We start from the raw sequence: 18441 nt of genomic DNA, 5'->3' as shown, positions 1-18441 counted from the left end.
TATATATATATATATATATATATATATATATATATATATATATATATATATATATATATATAAAGCGCGTGACAATAATTCTACGTGTTAATTCCTGATTATTTCTTGACACGTGTCAACACCTCATTTATTCTCGCAGCGTGATCCTCCCTGGTGCCGCCTACAATGGCCTTACAAACGCCCCACAAACGCCAGGAATGAGGAATGGGGCGTTTGTGGGCGTTTTTCTCAAGGGGCGTTTGTCTTCAAAAAAGTAGAAGAGAGAGAGTGTGATGATGAGGTGTCAGATGTTGATTGTTTCTAATTATTTTCTCTCTTCAACTTTTAATTATTTACACTTCAAATACTAATCAAATTTTACCACATCATCTTCAAATTTCTTACAAAAGCCCCCCATTACAACTTCCTCATTACACTGTCATGGTCATGTCACCGACAATATTCAAAAAGTACCCCTCTTTCACTCCACCTCAACATCACAATTATCAGTAGTCTTAGTAGATTTTCTAATTTAATTTAATATACAGATTTCATTAACTAAAATATATTATATAATATTACCATAAAATTAATATTCATTTAATTTATATTATCATACTTCTAAAATTGTATATTAAAGGCAATTTGATAAAAAGTTAGGATGTAGATATCATGTCAAATATGTGGAATATCATACGGTTTATTATAATTTGTTTTGTAATTATTATAAAATAAATTAATTAACTACATCAAAATTTGTTTGAGATTTAATCGCCTTACATATGTTATATGTTGATGGTTTATTTGAATTTGAATTTATTTTTTTGCCAATGTTAGATGATAAAATTTGTCAACACCACGAGCTCTTAAAATCAAAATAATTTTAAAATTTTGTCAACACCACGAACTCTTAAATAACTCTTATATTTTTCATGTTTGTTAGTATCGCTATCTAAATATTAATATGAACCATTTTTTCAGTGTCATTCTTTGCAAAACTAGGTAACAGCTCTCATTAATATGGACAACTTAAAAAATATACACTATACATATGCAGAATCGACCGAGTACGGCTGATAGTTAAGCATAATGAATATTTTCTAGAATATCCGATGTAAAGCATACAGCCATTATTATAGGAAGAAAATAAAAAGTCAAAGGCCAAGATGTATGAAATAAAACATTGTTAAGATGTAACCCCTTCACCCAAAAAATTTATATGTGAAATATGTACGAGTATATATTACACATGCGTGACATACACCTAGTTTATGTTTTGGTTTATTGTTTTATAACATAACATGGATATAGTTTATACCTTTAAAATTATTTTGTATTTTTTTGAACATCAGTTTGGGATCACTCAGGGAGTCAGGGGGACTAAACCGCTCACACGTTCATCTCTCGTAGTTGCATAACCCGCCCCCAACTACTATCCTAGAGGAAACTCAGACCAATCTGATGGCATGGCCGGTAAACTTCCCTCCCCGCTACCCCCGCACTAAGCGAAAGGCGACCTAAGTGGATACTTCAGATCGGGAATAACATTGAGTGCAATTAAAACTATTTTGTATATAACTGTCATTGTTAAACCATAAATTGATAGCATAAAAGTTTTAAAATTCTCACTAGTGAAATACTCAAATGCGTGAAAACATAAAATTTTGAAACAAGTCCTCAGTTGTTCAAATAAAACAAGGTTTCAAATATCTAACAATCGGGACTAGTAAGCTTACATTTAGAGATTAATCCGCCTAAACAGAGATTAGTCACTGACTAGTCAATGATTAGTCGGTCGCTGATTATTTTTTTCATAAATTTTTACTGATTTTGACAAGATAAATTATACATTGACATAATTAATATCCCAGTTTAATGCAACTAAATCCGACTTTTGCTAGTTTTAACTCATTGACCGACTTTGAAACGTGCAGACTGAAAACTTAACTGATTCGTGCCTAATTTGGTTACTCCAAATCCCAAAATCAGAAAGTAGTCGGAATAGTCAATTGACTACTTTTCAAAGGTGTAAATCTGTAATTTTATCATTTTTTAATTTTTCCTTCTTCTTTTTACCGTTATTGACGTTGTCGCCTTTTTCTTCTTCTTTTACTTCCTTTTTCGGATTAAGATTGTAAATTACTTAACAAATCATGTTATTTAGAATTTAGAATATAAGTGAAAAAAAATAATAAATATCATAATAATTAGCCCCTTAAATTTTCTTATTTACAATCTGTATAATTTGAGTATTTGACCTATGAAGTTATAAATAACTTGAGGATTTCATTTGAAATTATCCTAATCAATTTTTTAGACTTTTTATTTCCTATGAATTTGGCCAAACATAACTAGTTACAACTATTAATTTTTGAATTAATTATCATTATTATCATACATATTATATTTTTTATATTATATTAGATTAGATATTAGAATTAGAATTGGACTGATAGAATCATTCTATTAAATGTATGCGACGCCACGCCTAGACATCTCCCCTGCATATTTTCCGAAATTTTCAATGCTTTTTCTCCAAGAAAATAAAACCCCACAGATTTTAATTTTGTTTAAATCTATCCATATTTACTGAATATATATAAGTATCCTGTACTGCATTCCAAAGTTTATTCTAATTATTCCCGATTCCAGTCTACATATTCTGCTTCTTCTACTTCAAACCGGATCTCCCTATGTTCAAATGAACTGTCACTCATACTAATCCACCCAAACTACGTCCTGTTTTTCGAAATGAAAACAAATAGTTATAGTTATTCACAATAATGATTCAGTAGAATTTAGAGGAAATATGAAGAGTTCTAAACAATATATTGAAGCTTTAGAAGAAGAACTTAAAAAGATTCAAGTGTTCGAACGCGAACTTCCCCTTTGTCTGGAGCTTGTTTCGCAAGGTACATATATCGGTTTTTATTTCTTGGTTAAAAGATATATACAGTGGCGGATCCATGGCGGATCCATGAATAATTTTCATCAGGGAAAACCTTAATAAATTAAAAAAAAAAATAGCGTACGACGTTGAACTTTAACATATAAATACTCTAAGAAATAATTCGGGGGCGGTTGACCCAGTCACTCTACACTAGATCCGCCACTGGTTGTGGTGACTTGTGTTCGTGTTGTTAAACGGTCAACTCTATTTTGCAGCGATTGAACGATGCAGACATCAAATGTTTAGGACCATCTTGAATCAGTCAAATGAGGGTCCAGTTTTGAAAGAATTTATTCCTATTAAACCAACTTGTTTGTCTACAAATAATGGTGATGATAATGATATTAATAATGTTGATAGAGAGCATCAACCAGTATCTAATAAATCAAACATCATATGTAGTTGTACTAATGATAAATCATCATCTTTATATTCAAAGAAACCAGATTGGCTTACATCTGCTCAACTCTCAATTCAAATCCAAGATCCACCTACAGGAAAGGTTTTAACTCATTCGATCAACACTATTTTCGATCTTTTAATTTGTTGCCTTAGAGTGATTAAAATTTGTAACTTATATTTATAGGACTTGTTGTCTAAAAAGGCATTGGACGAGGACCGAAACAATCTTTGTCACAAGAAAAAAAGCTCCGGCAGTTGTTCAACGGATACAGATGGTAGTGTAAGTGAGGGTGGAGATAAAGGACAGCCTAATAATAAGAAAAAGAAGGAAAGGAGGTGTTGGTCGTCGGAGTTGCACAGACGGTTTCTTCATGCTCTTCAACAACTTGGTGGTGCCTATGGTACTTACTATCATATATATATGAAACCATAGATAGATGAGCTTATATAAGGTGTATAATCACTAATTCATCTAGTGTCACGCGTAAACGAGTAACCAAACTATCATTTAGGTGGTGATGATGTGGCTGTCACTTGAACAATATTACCCCAATTTAAATTTTATTTTAAAGCGCGTGGATTTGAGGAAAAATTAGAAATTAGAATCGGGCAATTGGAAATGTCATATTACTACCTTTATTCGAAATTTTAAGTATATAACATACGTTATATTTTCGTCATGTTTACCCTATTCCAGGAGCAATCCAGGTACGCTCGTCGGGCGTGACACCGGTAGTTTACTTGTTTTCTTTTTACAAAATAACTTTGTAATTGTATAGACATCACTGAATTTAACTGTAGCACCCCTATACATTTAGGATTTATAATTTTTTAGGTAACCAACCAATAAATTACCTTACAAAATATAACTAGTTTAAAAAATAAAAAAATCAGTACCCTTTTGAATTTTGATCCTAGATTCGCTATTGCCCTATTCTAATTCTAATGTATAATAGCAACAACTCAAGCTGCTAACTCTGTTCTATTTCGCAGTTGCTACACCAAAGCAAATTAAGGAACTAATGAAGGTAGATGGGCTGACGAGCAATGAAATAAAAAGCCATTTACAGGTATGTAATAATCTCTATTTTGGTACGTGCTTGATTGAATGAAGCTTGATCTCTAATTATCCTTTTGATGGTGACACGCAGAAATACCGTTTGCATACACGAAGGTTGAACCCCAATAATAATGTACATACTCCACAGCTTGTTGTGGTCAGCCGAATATGGATGCCGCCACTGGACTACACCACCAATACTGCCTCATCTTCTATAAGTGATGATGCCAAAACATTATACTCTCCAATAGCTACCCTACCAACATCTTTGTACAAAACAAAACAATTGAGCCAATAATCACATTTGGTTAAAACTTTAGCCACTGTCACAACTAGCGCGAAGTTCACTCCTATATTATATGTTAATTCTGTTTTTTTTTTTTTTTTTGGGCTCTTTTAGTCTGATTTTGTAGTATAATAACAGAGTTTTGAAGGAAAGGCATATTTGAGAAATTGTTGAGTGCCTTGAGGTTGAATGATGTTATAAGCTTTAATTATCAGTTCATTTCAGATACATGTTATTTGAGAGTTGAGACCAAGGCATTTTAGTAACTTTATAGGCTAACTTAACACATGTTATATGAGATCGATCAACGTTCTTTGACAACAATTGATCGACCATCTTGCTAGCAGACAATGGTGACGAATCTAGGATCGTAACTCAATAGGGGCCTACATTTTTTTCCCAATAACTTACTTAGAAATAATTTGAATGTATCGGGTCAGATCGGATCATTACAAACACAATCAAACAAAAACATATCATCAACACAAAAATATCATATAGTGTATCTACTAAATACTAAATGCGATTTAAGAGGACTCGAATTTACTTATATCTTAAAGGACTACAAATTTAGTTGTTTTACTTATATCTTCTTCAGAAGGACTCGAAATCTCGAATTTAGTTGATTTAAGAGCTCAAACGTTCGTAACTCAAAGGACTACAAATTTCATTTATATTGTTTTCTAAAATTAAGACTTTAAGAACCACCGGTTCTGGAGAGGCTCTTTCCTCTCGAGAATATCACCATCATATTCAAAATTAATCTTCTTAATTAATAGAATCATTTGGTATTCTCGATATAAGATTTCATGTTCGACCCCTTCCAAATCAATCGTTCAAGCTCCCACTATTCATGTGTAATAAGGTTGTAAGAAATGATTTTGAAAGTATTTATATAATGTTACCGCATAAGTTGTGTATATCTACTATACAAAAATGTCATCACTGTAACATCCCGCCTTTTTCCATTTACTTTTCCGTTTAACTATTTAAGTTCCGTTATATGTTTATAACACATCTCGTTAATACGCGTTTGAATTATCTCGTTTAGGTAATTCCCGTACCCGTTTCCTAAGTTGAGGGACTAAAGTTGCCAAATGGAGAAAGAGATGACTAGGTCAACTAGTCAACTCTTTCCCCTCCATTCATTTTATCACCTCCCAAATAATACTTCACCTTTTTCTCTCAAAACCCTCAAACCTTCAATCATCATCCAAATTCGTTCAAGAAGGATTCGATCAAAACAAATTGCATATTTGAACTCCTCGTGATCTCCTCTTCGTTTCCATACCGATTTCATCAATTTTGGGTAACTTTCTAAAATCACTAATTCTTGTGTTCTTGAGATTTTTAAGTTATAAGGTTGTTAATTAGTGTCTATGGCTCGAGTCTAGTTTGTTTATGTGATTTGTATGCTCGTTTTTGATATTTTGATGTAACTAGTTCATATTGAAAGAATGCTTGCTTAATCTTGAGTTTTAGGTGTTCATATGTTGTTGAATGATGAAAGTTCATGTTTTAATTGTGTTCCTAACATCACTAGCTTCAAATTGGTATGTAGGTTGACATGGATTAGTTTCATATGCAAGATTGTTGAATTTGTGATTTTGGATTAGGGTTTGATGAGCTTTACATGAACTTTTGATGCGTCAAATGCTATGAGATATTGTTGTTAAGTGTTTTGTTGCAATGTGTGTTTGATTACCTTCGAAACGGCATAACATACATGTAAATTGGTTGCCCGAATCATAAAATGCGTTTTTGGAACTTAAACTTTGATTATGAATGTTTAATTACGGTTTTTGGTTGTTGTAAGTGGAAGTTTGATTGATGAAATGTACTTAGTTGTATTCCTCGTCAAAATACCTTTCCAACGATATATAATAGGCGTTATAAGCGTTTGCGGGTCAAGAATTGTGTTAGAATTGGTTTTGGTTCGTGCACATTTAAAAAGCAGAAAAATAGCTGAAGCAGCAGGGTGGCGCGGCGCGCCCCTACCCCGCGCGGCGCGCCAAATGGCCTGGCCAGAATTCTGTCCAACTTGGTCAATTTTTGAATAATGTTTGGCATGCTACGCACCTCCGATTAACATGTAACTTGGCCAACATGCTCATATATGATTTCTAAGATTAGAAAAATAGTTCGGAACCCGACCCGAACGTGTTGACTTTCGTTGACTTTGACCGACCAAAGTTTGACTTTTTGTCAAACTTAACCAAATGATTATGCAACCTTCCTAACTTATTTATATACTTGTATCTTGCATGAAACTTGGCAAATTGATTTCACATGCTAAATAATCGAGTCGTAACGAGCCATAGGACTAATTGAACATCTTTGACCTATCGTGTTTACCGTTATTGATACAACCTATTGTTTAGGTCAAGACTAGCATTGTTCTTTGCACACGTTTACTTGTTGAAGTACTTTACTACTCGTGCACTCAAGGTGAGATCATAGTCCCACTTTTACTCTTTTTGAACTTATATTTGGGATGAGAAAACATAAACGATTCTTTTGAACTAAGTGAACACAAGTACAGGAAAACAAACATTCTACATACGAGTTTAGAACAAAATCCTCAATTCGATTATCATTAGTTACACTTGCCGGGTGTAAGCGAGAACTTATGTTGTATGGATCCATATGGGTTTGACAAACCCTCATTCAAACGGTTCGCTACCGTTTACGAATGAAATATATTTTCGAGAAACAGTGTATGTTCTAGCACTAAGTGATGGGGTTCAATGGAAGGAAACGTTAAGCATTGATAATTGGGTGCTCGTGAAACAAACTTTTGGAATGTATTACTATTATTTCATTGATGCAAATCTTGTGGTTCACTTGTACTTATTTACTTAAACCTATGATTTCACCAACGTTTTCGTTGACAGATTTCTATGTTTTTCTCAGGTCCTTGAACGATACATGATACATGCTTCCGCTCATTATTTTGATACTTGCATTGGATGTCGAGTATACATGCATACATGGAGCGTCTTTTGGATACTTTTAAATTGTGTCGCATAAGTTTCATTTGTACTTAAACTTGGTATCGTAACTTGTGGTGGAACTATTCTTGTAAAACTTGAACAACCTTTACATTTGAAATGAATGCGACATATCTTTTGGTCAACGTTGTTTTAAAGACTTATGACCACGTAACGGGACCTAAGTAGACGGCGCCGTCAATGACGATTTGGTCGGGTCGCTACTGATGGTATCAGAGCGTTGGTTGTAGGGATTTAGAGTTCATTAGTGTCAACCCCGAGTCATAGGGTACATTGATGAGTCTAGACTACAACCGGCATATAGACTTGAAGTAGGAATTACTTGACTACTTGTGCATTTATACTCGAACGCTTCTACTCATATCTACTCTTAGTTCATCTTAATCTCACGTTGTTTAATTTGATTGACACGCCACCTTGACTTTATAGAATAATGTCGAATGCACATATGAATCAGGGTAATATAATTTCCGGGATTATATTACGGTGACTCATATGAACGTTCCGACATTATGACATAAAGAATTTAAGGCGAGTCGAGGAACAAAAAAAAAAAAAAAAAAAAAAAAAAAAAAAAAAAAAAACAAAACTTCTCTTTATCTTTATTCTATATCACGGTTAGTATTATTGAGAATACTAATCAATGATATTCTTGTGTCTTGAAGGAACAATGGCTCCTCGTCGTGTACGCCGCAATGAAACTCCCGAACAAGCTCTCGAACGGATGATAGCTACCGCCGTAGATGCGGCCATGGCCGGTCACTCATCCAACAACAATAATAATAACAACCACAACAACAACAACAACAACAACAACAACAACAACAACAACAATGGAGCCGGAAACTCAAACGAGGGATGCTCCTATAAAGCTTTCATGGGGTGCAAACCTCACACTTTTGATGGAACCGGGGGACCGGTCGTGCTCACCCGATGGTTTGAGCAAACGGAAGCCGTCTTTAGCATAAGCGGTTGTCGGGACCAAGACAAGGTCAAATACTCCACTCACACTTTCTCCGGAATTGCTCTAACATGGTGGAACACCTATGTTCAATCGGTGGGTAACGATGAAGCTCATGCCCTCTCTTGGGCCGATCTAAAGGAAAAGATGATTGTTGAATATTTTCCGCGCGAAGAAACCCGAAAGCTTGAGGAAGAACTAAGAGCTTTGAAAGCGGTCGGAAACGACCTTAAAGCTTATAATCAACGCTTCGCCGAACTATCCTTGATGTGTCCTAATCTTGTTAACCCCGAATCTCAAAGGATTGAGCTCTACATGCTCGGTCTTCCAAAAAGCATCAAACAAGGGGTGATGTCATCCAAACCCACTACTCATCAAGCCGCTATGAACATGGCTCGCCAACTAATCGAAACGGTTGACGAAATCGTAGTTCTGGCACCTAAAGCCGAGGATAAATCGAGCGGCAACAAAAGAAAGTGGGAACCCTCCCAATCAAGCAACAACAACTTTGCTAAGAAGCCTTACACCTCCGACGGCAAGAAAGGTTATGCCGGGAACCTACCTCTTTGCAACAAATGCAACAAACATCACTTTGGCGAATGTAGTAAGATAATTTGCCACCGGTGCCAAGGAGTTGGTCATAAGGCCAACGATTGTAAAAGTGCCACTCCCGTCGCTCGAAAGTGGCCCAATGCACCAAAGACGGGCACTTGTTACGAATGTGGCCAAACGGGTCATTATAGAAATGCATGCCCGAAAAGGAAAGATAACACCAATACGCGCGGCCGAGCTTTCAACATCAACACCGAGGAAGCCCGGGATGACACTGAACTAGTCACGGGTACGTTTCTTCTCAACAATTCTTATGTCTCTTGCTTATTCGATTCGGGTGCCGATAAATGCTTTGTATCCAAGACTTTGACTCATTCTTTTAGCACTCCACCTCTTCCATTAGATATCACTTATACCATTGAAGTAGCTAACGGAAAACTATTAAGTGCCGACACATATTACCGGGGGTGTACGTTAAACATTTTGGGTAAGGAATTTGAAATTGACTTGATACCCATGGAACTAGGAAGCTTTGATGTAATAATCGGTATGAATTGGTTAGTCAAAACGAAATCTCACATTCTTTGTGATCTTAACGCAATCCGAATTCCTATCGAGAATGGTGAACCTTTGATTGTTTATGGCGATAAGAGTTGCACCAGACTCAACCTCGTTTCGTGCCTTAAAGTTAGAAAACTACTCCGAAAGGGTTGTTTTGCGATCCTTGCCCACGTTAAGAAAGTCGAGTCCGATGAGAAGCACATCGATGATGTGCCAATCGTTAGTGACTATTCCGATGTATTTCCCGATGAATTGCCGGGTCTTCCGCCTCATCGACCGGTTGAATTCCAAATCGATCTTATTCCGGGAGCCGCACCCGTAGCACGTGCACCATATAGACTCGCTCCATCCGAAATGCAAGAATTGCAAAGTCAAATCCAAGAACTACTTGATCGTGGTTTTATCCAACCTAGCCATTCACCTTGGGGCGCTCCGATTTTGTTTGTTAAAAAGAAAGACGGATCCCTACGAATGTGCATTGATTATCGCGAACTAAATAAATTGACGGTTAAGAACCGATATCCTCTTCCTCGCATCGATGACCTCTTTGATCAACTACAAGGGTCTTGTGTATATTCGAAAATCGATCTCCGCTCGGGTTATCATCAATTGAGGGTTAAGGGGGAAGATGTCTCCAAAACCGCTTTCCGAACTCGTTATGGTAGTTATGAATTCCTTGTCATGCCATTTGGTCTCACTAACGCACCGGCGGTGTTCATGGATCTTATGAACCGCGTGTGCAAACCGTATCTCGATAAATTCGTTATTGTGTTCATCGATGACATATTGATCTATTCTAAAAATGAAGAAGAGCACGAACAACATCTCCGACTTGTGCTTGAACTTTTAAGACAAGAACAACTCTATGCCAAATTCTCCAAGTGTGAATTTTGGTTAAAGGAAGTTCAATTTCTTGGTCATGTTGTAAGTGACCAAGGTATTAAAGTCGATCCATCGAAAATCGAAGCCATTAGCAAATGGGAGACTCCTACTACTCCTACTCACATTCGTCAATTTTTGGGTCTCGCCGGGTACTATCGTAGATTCATCGAAAATTTCTCTTTGGTTGCACGTCCTCTAACCGCCTTGACTCACAAGGGAAAGAAATTCATTTGGGCGACCGAACATGAATCCGCATTCCAAATCTTGAAAACGAAGCTAACCACCGCTCCTATCTTGTCACTTCCCGAAGGCAATGATGACTTTGTTGTATATTGCGATGCCTCAAAACATGGTTTTGGGTGTGTATTGATGCAACGAACGAAAGTCATTGCTTATGCTTCTCGACAACTTAAAATTCATGAACGAAACTATACGACACATGATCTCGAACTCGGAGCCGTTGTCTTTGCACTTAAAATGTGGAGACACTATCTTTATGGAACCAAGAGTACTATCTTTACCGACCACAAAAGTCTCCAACACATTTTCGATCAAAAGCAACTAAACATGAGACAACGACGGTGGATTGAAACTTTGAACGATTACGATTGCGAGCTTCGTTACCATCCCGGGAAGGCAAATGTAGTAGCCGATGCCTTAAGTCGAAAAGAAAGAGTGGTGCCTCTCCGTGTCCGAGCTTTAAACATCACCATTCACACCAACCTTAATAGCCAAATTCGGGTAGCCCAAGATGAGGCTCTTAAGGATGAAAACATCTCTCTCGAACACTTGAACGTCCTCACCTCTCGATTCGAAGTTAAAGAAACCGGACTCCGATATTTCGCCGGAAGAATTTGGGTGCCTAGTTATGGGGACCTACGAAGCCTTATTTTAGATGAAGCCCATAAGTCACGATACTCGATTCACCCCGGTGCCAATAAGATGTACCACGACCTTAAACAGCTATATTGGTGGCCGAATATCAAAAGGGAAGTAGCTACTTATGTTTCCAAGTGTTTGACATGTTCCAAAGTCAAAGCCGAACACCAAAGACCGTCCGGACTACTTCGACAACCCGAGATCCCGCAATGGAAGTGGGAAGGGATAACGATGGATTTTATCACCAAACTACCAAAAACGACGGGCGGTTATGATACCATTTGGGTTATTGTTGACCGTCTCACCAAATCCGCACACTTCCTTGCCATGAAAGAAACGGACAAAATGGAGAAACTTGCACAACTTTACATTAAGGAGATCGTAGCCCGACACGGTGTACCTTTATCGATTATCTCCGACCGAGATGGCCGTTTCGTTTCTAGATTTTGGCGTACATTGCAAGAAGCGTTGGGAACGCGTTTAGACATGAGCACCGCATATCATCCTCAAACCGATGGACAAAGCGAACGTACAATTCAAACCTTAGAGGACATGTTACGAGCTTGCGTGGTTGACTTCGGAAAAGCTTGGGACAAGCACTTACCTCTCGCCGAGTTCTCTTACAACAATAGTTATCACGCGAGTATTAAAGCCGCACCTTTTGAAGCGCTATATGGCCGCAAATGTCGTTCACCTCTTTGTTGGGCCGAGGTAGGCGACGTGCAAATCACCGGACCCGAACTCATTCACGAAACCACCGAGAAAATCGTTCAAATCCGAGATAGGCTTAGGACGGCCCGAAGTCGTCAAAAGAGCTATACCGATAAACGACGCAACGATCTTGAATTTCAAGTCGGTGACCGAGTAATGTTAAAAGTCGCACCTTGGAAGGGTGTAATCCGTTTTGGGAAACGCGGGAAGCTAAATCCGCGGTATATTGGTCCTTTCGAAATCTTGGAGCGTATTGGAACCGTTGCTTATCGTTTGGATCTTCCGCCTCAATTGAGCTCCGTTCATCCTACTTTCCATGTATCTAACTTGAAAAAGTGTCTTGCCGAACCCGATATCGTCATTCCTCTCGAGGAGCTTACCATTGATGACAAACTTCATTTTGTGGAGGAACCGGTTGAAATTGTGGACACCTCCGTCAAGACATTGAAACAAAGCCGAATCCCGATTGTTAAAGTCCGTTGGAACGCCAAAAGGGGACCCGAGTTTACTTGGGAAAGACAAGATCAAATGCAAAGGAAGTATCCTCATCTATTCGTGAATTCGGAAACGCAAGATCTCGAGGAAGAAACAACGACTACTACGCCTACTTAAATTTCGGGACGAAATTTCTTTTAAGGTGTAGGTAATGTAACATCCCGCCTTTTTCCATTTACTTTTCCGTTTAACTATTTAAGTTCCGTTATATGTTTATAACACATCTCGTTAATACGCGTTTGAATTATCTCGTTTAGGTAATTCCCGTACCCGTTTCCTAAGTTGAGGGACTAAAGTTGCCAAATGGAGAAAGAGATGACTAGGTCAACTAGTCAACTCTTTCCCCTCCATTCATTTTATCACCTCCCAAATAATACTTCACCTTTTTCTCTCAAAACCCTCAAACCTTCAATCATCATCCAAATTCGTTCAAGAAGGATTCGATCAAAACAAATTGCATATTTGAACTCCTCGTGATCTCCTCTTCGTTTCCATACCGATTTCATCAATTTTGGGTAACTTTCTAAAATCACTAATTCTTGTGTTCTTGAGATTTTTAAGTTATAAGGTTGTTAATTAGTGTCTATGGCTCGAGTCTAGTTTGTTTATGTGATTTGTATGCTCGTTTTTGATATTTTGATGTAACTAGTTCATATTGAAAGAATGCTTGCTTAATCTTGAGTTTTAGGTGTTCATATGTTGTTGAATGATGAAAGTTCATGTTTTAATTGTGTTCCTAACATCACTAGCTTCAAATTGGTATGTAGGTTGACATGGATTAGTTTCATATGCAAGATTGTTGAATTTGTGATTTTGGATTAGGGTTTGATGAGCTTTACATGAACTTTTGATGCGTCAAATGCTATGAGATATTGTTGTTAAGTGTTTTGTTGCAATGTGTGTTTGATTACCTTCGAAACGGCATAACATACATGTAAATTGGTTGCCCGAATCATAAAATGCGTTTTTGGAACTTAAACTTTGATTATGAATGTTTAATTACGGTTTTTGGTTGTTGTAAGTGGAAGTTTGATTGATGAAATGTACTTAGTTGTATTCCTCGTCAAAATACCTTTCCAACGATATATAATAGGCGTTATAAGCGTTTGCGGGTCAAGAATTGTGTTAGAATTGGTTTTGGTTCGTGCACATTTAAAAAGCAGAAAAATAGCTGAAGCAGCAGGGTGGCGCGGCGCGCCCCTACCCCGCGCGGCGCGCCAAATGGCCTGGCCAGAATTCTGTCCAACTTGGTCAATTTTTGAATAATGTTTGGCATGCTACGCACCTCCGATTAACATGTAACTTGGCCAACATGCTCATATATGATTTCTAAGATTAGAAAAATAGTTCGGAACCCGACCCGAACGTGTTGACTTTCGTTGACTTTGACCGACCAAAGTTTGACTTTTTGTCAAACTTAACCAAATGATTATGCAACCTTCCTAACTTATTTATATACTTGTATCTTGCATGAAACTTGGCAAATTGATTTCACATGCTAAATAATCGAGTCGTAACGAGCCATAGGACTAATTGAACATCTTTGACCTATCGTGTTTACCGTTATTGATACAACCTATTGTTTAGGTCAAGACTAGCATTGTTCTTTGCACACGTTTACTTGTTGAAGTACTTTACTACTCGTGCACTCAAGGTGAGATCATAGTCCCACTTTTACTCTTTTTGAACTTATATTTGGGATGAGAAAACATAAACGATTCTTTTGAACTAAGTGAACACAAGTACAGGAAAACAAACATTCTACATACGAGTTTAGAACAAAATCCTCAATTCGATTATCATTAGTTACACTTGCCGGGTGTAAGCGAGAACTTATGTTGTATGGATCCATATGGGTTTGACAAACCCTCATTCAAACGGTTCGCTACCGTTTACGAATGAAATATATTTTCGAGAAACAGTGTATGTTCTAGCACTAAGTGATGGGGTTCAATGGAAGGAAACGTTAAGCATTGATAATTGGGTGCTCGTGAAACAAACTTTTGGAATGTATTACTATTATTTCATTGATGCAAATCTTGTGGTTCACTTGTACTTATTTACTTAAACCTATGATTTCACCAACGTTTTCGTTGACAGATTTCTATGTTTTTCTCAGGTCCTTGAACGATACATGATACATGCTTCCGCTCATTATTTTGATACTTGCATTGGATGTCGAGTATACATGCATACATGGAGCGTCTTTTGGATACTTTTAAATTGTGTCGCATAAGTTTCATTTGTACTTAAACTTGGTATCGTAACTTGTGGTGGAACTATTCTTGTAAAACTTGAACAACCTTTACATTTGAAATGAATGCGACATATCTTTTGGTCAACGTTGTTTTAAAGACTTATGACCACGTAACGGGACCTAAGTAGACGGCGCCGTCAATGACGATTTGGTCGGGTCGCTACAATCACGTCATAATTAAAGTTGAATATGGGTGTGTTTGACGCACCAGCTTCTTGGAGTTTATGAAAACTTATAAGAGCTTGAGCTTATGATTGATGTTTATAAGCTTCAAGTCATAAACTTTGTTTGGTGCGAACATAAAAAGTAGAGCTTATAAAGATCATAAAATCTTAAAAAATAAGCTCGTCATAGTAGCTTATGAAAAGAAAAAAATAAGTAGAGCTTATGAATTGAAAAATAAGCTCTAGCTAGCTTTACTAAAAACACTTATAAAAAATAATAATCTTCAGCTTTAGCTCCAACTACAAGCTTCATCTCCAGCTAGTTTCATCAAACACACCTTATATCTACAAATTTCCTTATATAAGATCCGCCCTTGATTACAACCTTGTGTTTCACGTACCCTTTCCTTAAACCCAACCGGCAACCACGAATTGCGTTATGTATAAATTCATACAAATAAAATTTTTAATTATTAATTTTTTTTATGACTAATGTATATCCAACTTTTAATAATTCTCATGTTCATAGAAATTAACCACAATTAAGTAATCTTTGTCCTTATACTCATTATAGTTACCTTTATATAATATACATATCGCTAAATCATAATTATGCATTAAATTTCATATAAATGTATCTCTTATCTTTTATATAAAAGGAACAACATCACCAAATCACTCATGAAAAAAGAAGACAAATAAAAACTCATTATGAAACCTCTATGGGTTTTTTTCTTCGCAATTACTACTATTACCATATTTTCTTCAAATACAATAATCTTTGAAGTCAAGTCCCAGATTATAACAGTTTATAGCTATAACGTTTCAATGAATAATCATTTACAAAATCAACTCGGAATACATTGCTCGTATTCTATACATGATGAAGATATGGAAAGTGTTATAGTGAAGCCTGGAGGAAAATATGAGCTTAAGTTTACTCAAGGGGAGGCGAATTACGTAATTTCATGTGATTTTCAATGGGGTGCAAAACAAAAGGGTGTAACAGTGTTTGATGATCATGTGAGTAATTATTGTGGAATTGAAGATCCAAGAATATGTGATTGGGTTGTAGTAACTGATGGCTTCTATATTAACGATGTTAATAAAAGTCCCCTGCAATTAGTAAAATTATCTGATTGGTGATTTTATTTTTATTTTTATATTTAATTTACTTTTAGGCAAAATTGTCAAAATCGTCCTTGTGTTTGTTCATTTTTTTTCCTTTTTATCCATGTATTTTAAAAACTGCAAATTTCATCCTTAATAGCGTAAATGTGTCCCAATTTAGTTCATAATGACATTTTACAGTCCCAATTTCGTCCCCATGTTAAGTGAGGGATCCCCGTAGTATGCCAAATTTTCATGGGGAGTCTAAATCATTAACAGACGTTACAAATTTCGTTAAAATTCGTCACCCCATGTCCCCAAAGTACACGGGGGAGTCTAAATTGCTATTGAGAAGATTCTTCATTTTAATCTTTCATGAATTCATCATCTGTATACAAGCTGTTTCATAAATTCATCATATGTTCGTAAGAATCAAAAATAAACTATGACTCATACTTTCTTATCTTCGTAACCACATTTCAACACATTCATTAGATTTATGTTCTTATAAACATTAAAACCATCGGCTAGTGAGTTGATCGAAGTTGTTCGATTAAATAAAATTGTATCTATTGTAGTTTAATTTAGATCTTATCTGAGTTATTTGTTAAACTGGTTGCGATTGTAATTTTGGTGATTTGCTACCCACGTAAGCACGGCAAATACATTTGATAAAAAATATTTATCCATGTCTTCTTCAAAAATATATAATTGGGTTTGAACACGCTTTGCTTTTGGAGATTTAATAGATTTTGAAATTCTGAAGTGGAAATAAGATTTTAATGTTTGGTGATTAAATTTGTTCTTTGGACTTTGGGACCTGGAGTGACGAATTTTAACGAAATTTTTAACATTAGTTAATGATTTGGACTCCCCGTGAAAATTTGGCATACTACGAGGATCCCTCACTTAACACAGGGACGAAATTGGGATTGAAAAATGTCATTATGGACTAAATTGGCCATATTTACGCTATTAAAAATGAAAATTGCAATTTTAAAATACATGGATGGAAAAGACAAAAATTGACAAACACATGACACTTTTGTCTTAATTTTATGACAAATGCCAGAAAATGTTACGGAAGTGTCAAAATTTCCAATAAAAGTAAAATGACTTTCTAGCTACTAGAAAAAAATGTGTTTTTTAACTTGAAACTCGAAAAGATTTACAATTTTAAAAAGTGTTAAATTGAGATAATATTGTCCATATAACATTCTTGTCAATGCCACCTAAACAGCAACCTAGACTCCATGTAATTATATTCTCCAGTCAACTTTTTCAGCCAACTTTTCCTATCAACTTTTCCCTATTAACAAAAGCTCTTTCATTTTTAGTTTTTTATATAATAGATTTATTTCGGTCTCCAATTAGCATCTAAAACTACTACTCCATCTGTCCTAAAATAAGTGTAATGTTTAACTTTCGTGATCCTTCTTTAAAAACTTTGACTTCAAATATTATTATTTGTGTTATATAATATTTAAAAAATTTATCAATGAAAACACATTTTAAAATCGAATCTATTCATATAATTTTGATCAAATATTGTATAACACAAATAAAAATATTTTAGGTCAAAATATCAAATGATTGACGTTGAAAAGTCAAACGACAGTTATTTTGAAACGAATGAAATATAAACCTTTGAACAAATTTGATGTGAACCTAGTGACAATATCACCCTTGGAACATTCACCTTTGAACAAATTTGATGTAAACCTAGTGACAATATGATGTGCGCAGAGGTGTATATGAAATATCTTATATTTTACTAGGAAAAACTATTAAATACGATACAATTTTACACAAGATATTTATTTATTTATAGAATGGATATACTTAAACCTTGCTACAACACTTATAGGCAGTGTACCTAATCGTACAGTAGTGTAGTTTTTAGTAAGTCCGGTTCGTTCCACAGGGAATCTTTTAAACAAAGCTTAACTCTATATTAGTTTTAATTTATAAAAATACAAATATATAAATAAGTAATATTATTATTATAAAGGGGGGTTTTTACCGTTTAATGACCGGTTTGTCGATTTTTAAAACTTTAGTCGCAGTTAAAACCTAATGTAAAATATTAAATAAATAAAAGACTTAATTTAAAGCGTAAAGTAAATAACGATAATGAAATTGCGATAAATAAAAGTGCGATAAAATAAAATTGCGATAATT

The 18441-nt window shown here is 35.7% G+C and overlaps 1 protein-coding gene across 1 annotated transcript; it reads left to right on the top strand.

Annotated features, from left to right (window-relative positions):
- The first annotated feature begins 2773 nt into the window (after positions 1-2773).
- Positions 2774-4757, top strand: LOC139843341 (transcription factor HHO3-like). The gene is made up of 5 exons (XM_071833419.1): positions 2774-2891; positions 3145-3431; positions 3516-3732; positions 4325-4401; positions 4483-4757. Exons 1-5 carry the CDS (start codon positions 2789-2791, stop codon positions 4687-4689), a joined length of 891 nt encoding a protein of 296 aa, XP_071689520.1. The 5' UTR covers positions 2774-2788; the 3' UTR covers positions 4690-4757.
- Positions 4758-18441: the final 13684 nt, after the last annotated feature.

This window comes from Rutidosis leptorrhynchoides, chromosome 4, assembly GCF_046630445.1.
Source record: "Rutidosis leptorrhynchoides isolate AG116_Rl617_1_P2 chromosome 4, CSIRO_AGI_Rlap_v1, whole genome shotgun sequence".
In the NCBI taxonomy this organism is placed as follows: domain Eukaryota; kingdom Viridiplantae; phylum Streptophyta; class Magnoliopsida; order Asterales; family Asteraceae; genus Rutidosis; species Rutidosis leptorrhynchoides.
This window is presented reverse-complemented; position numbering and strand designations above follow the sequence as displayed.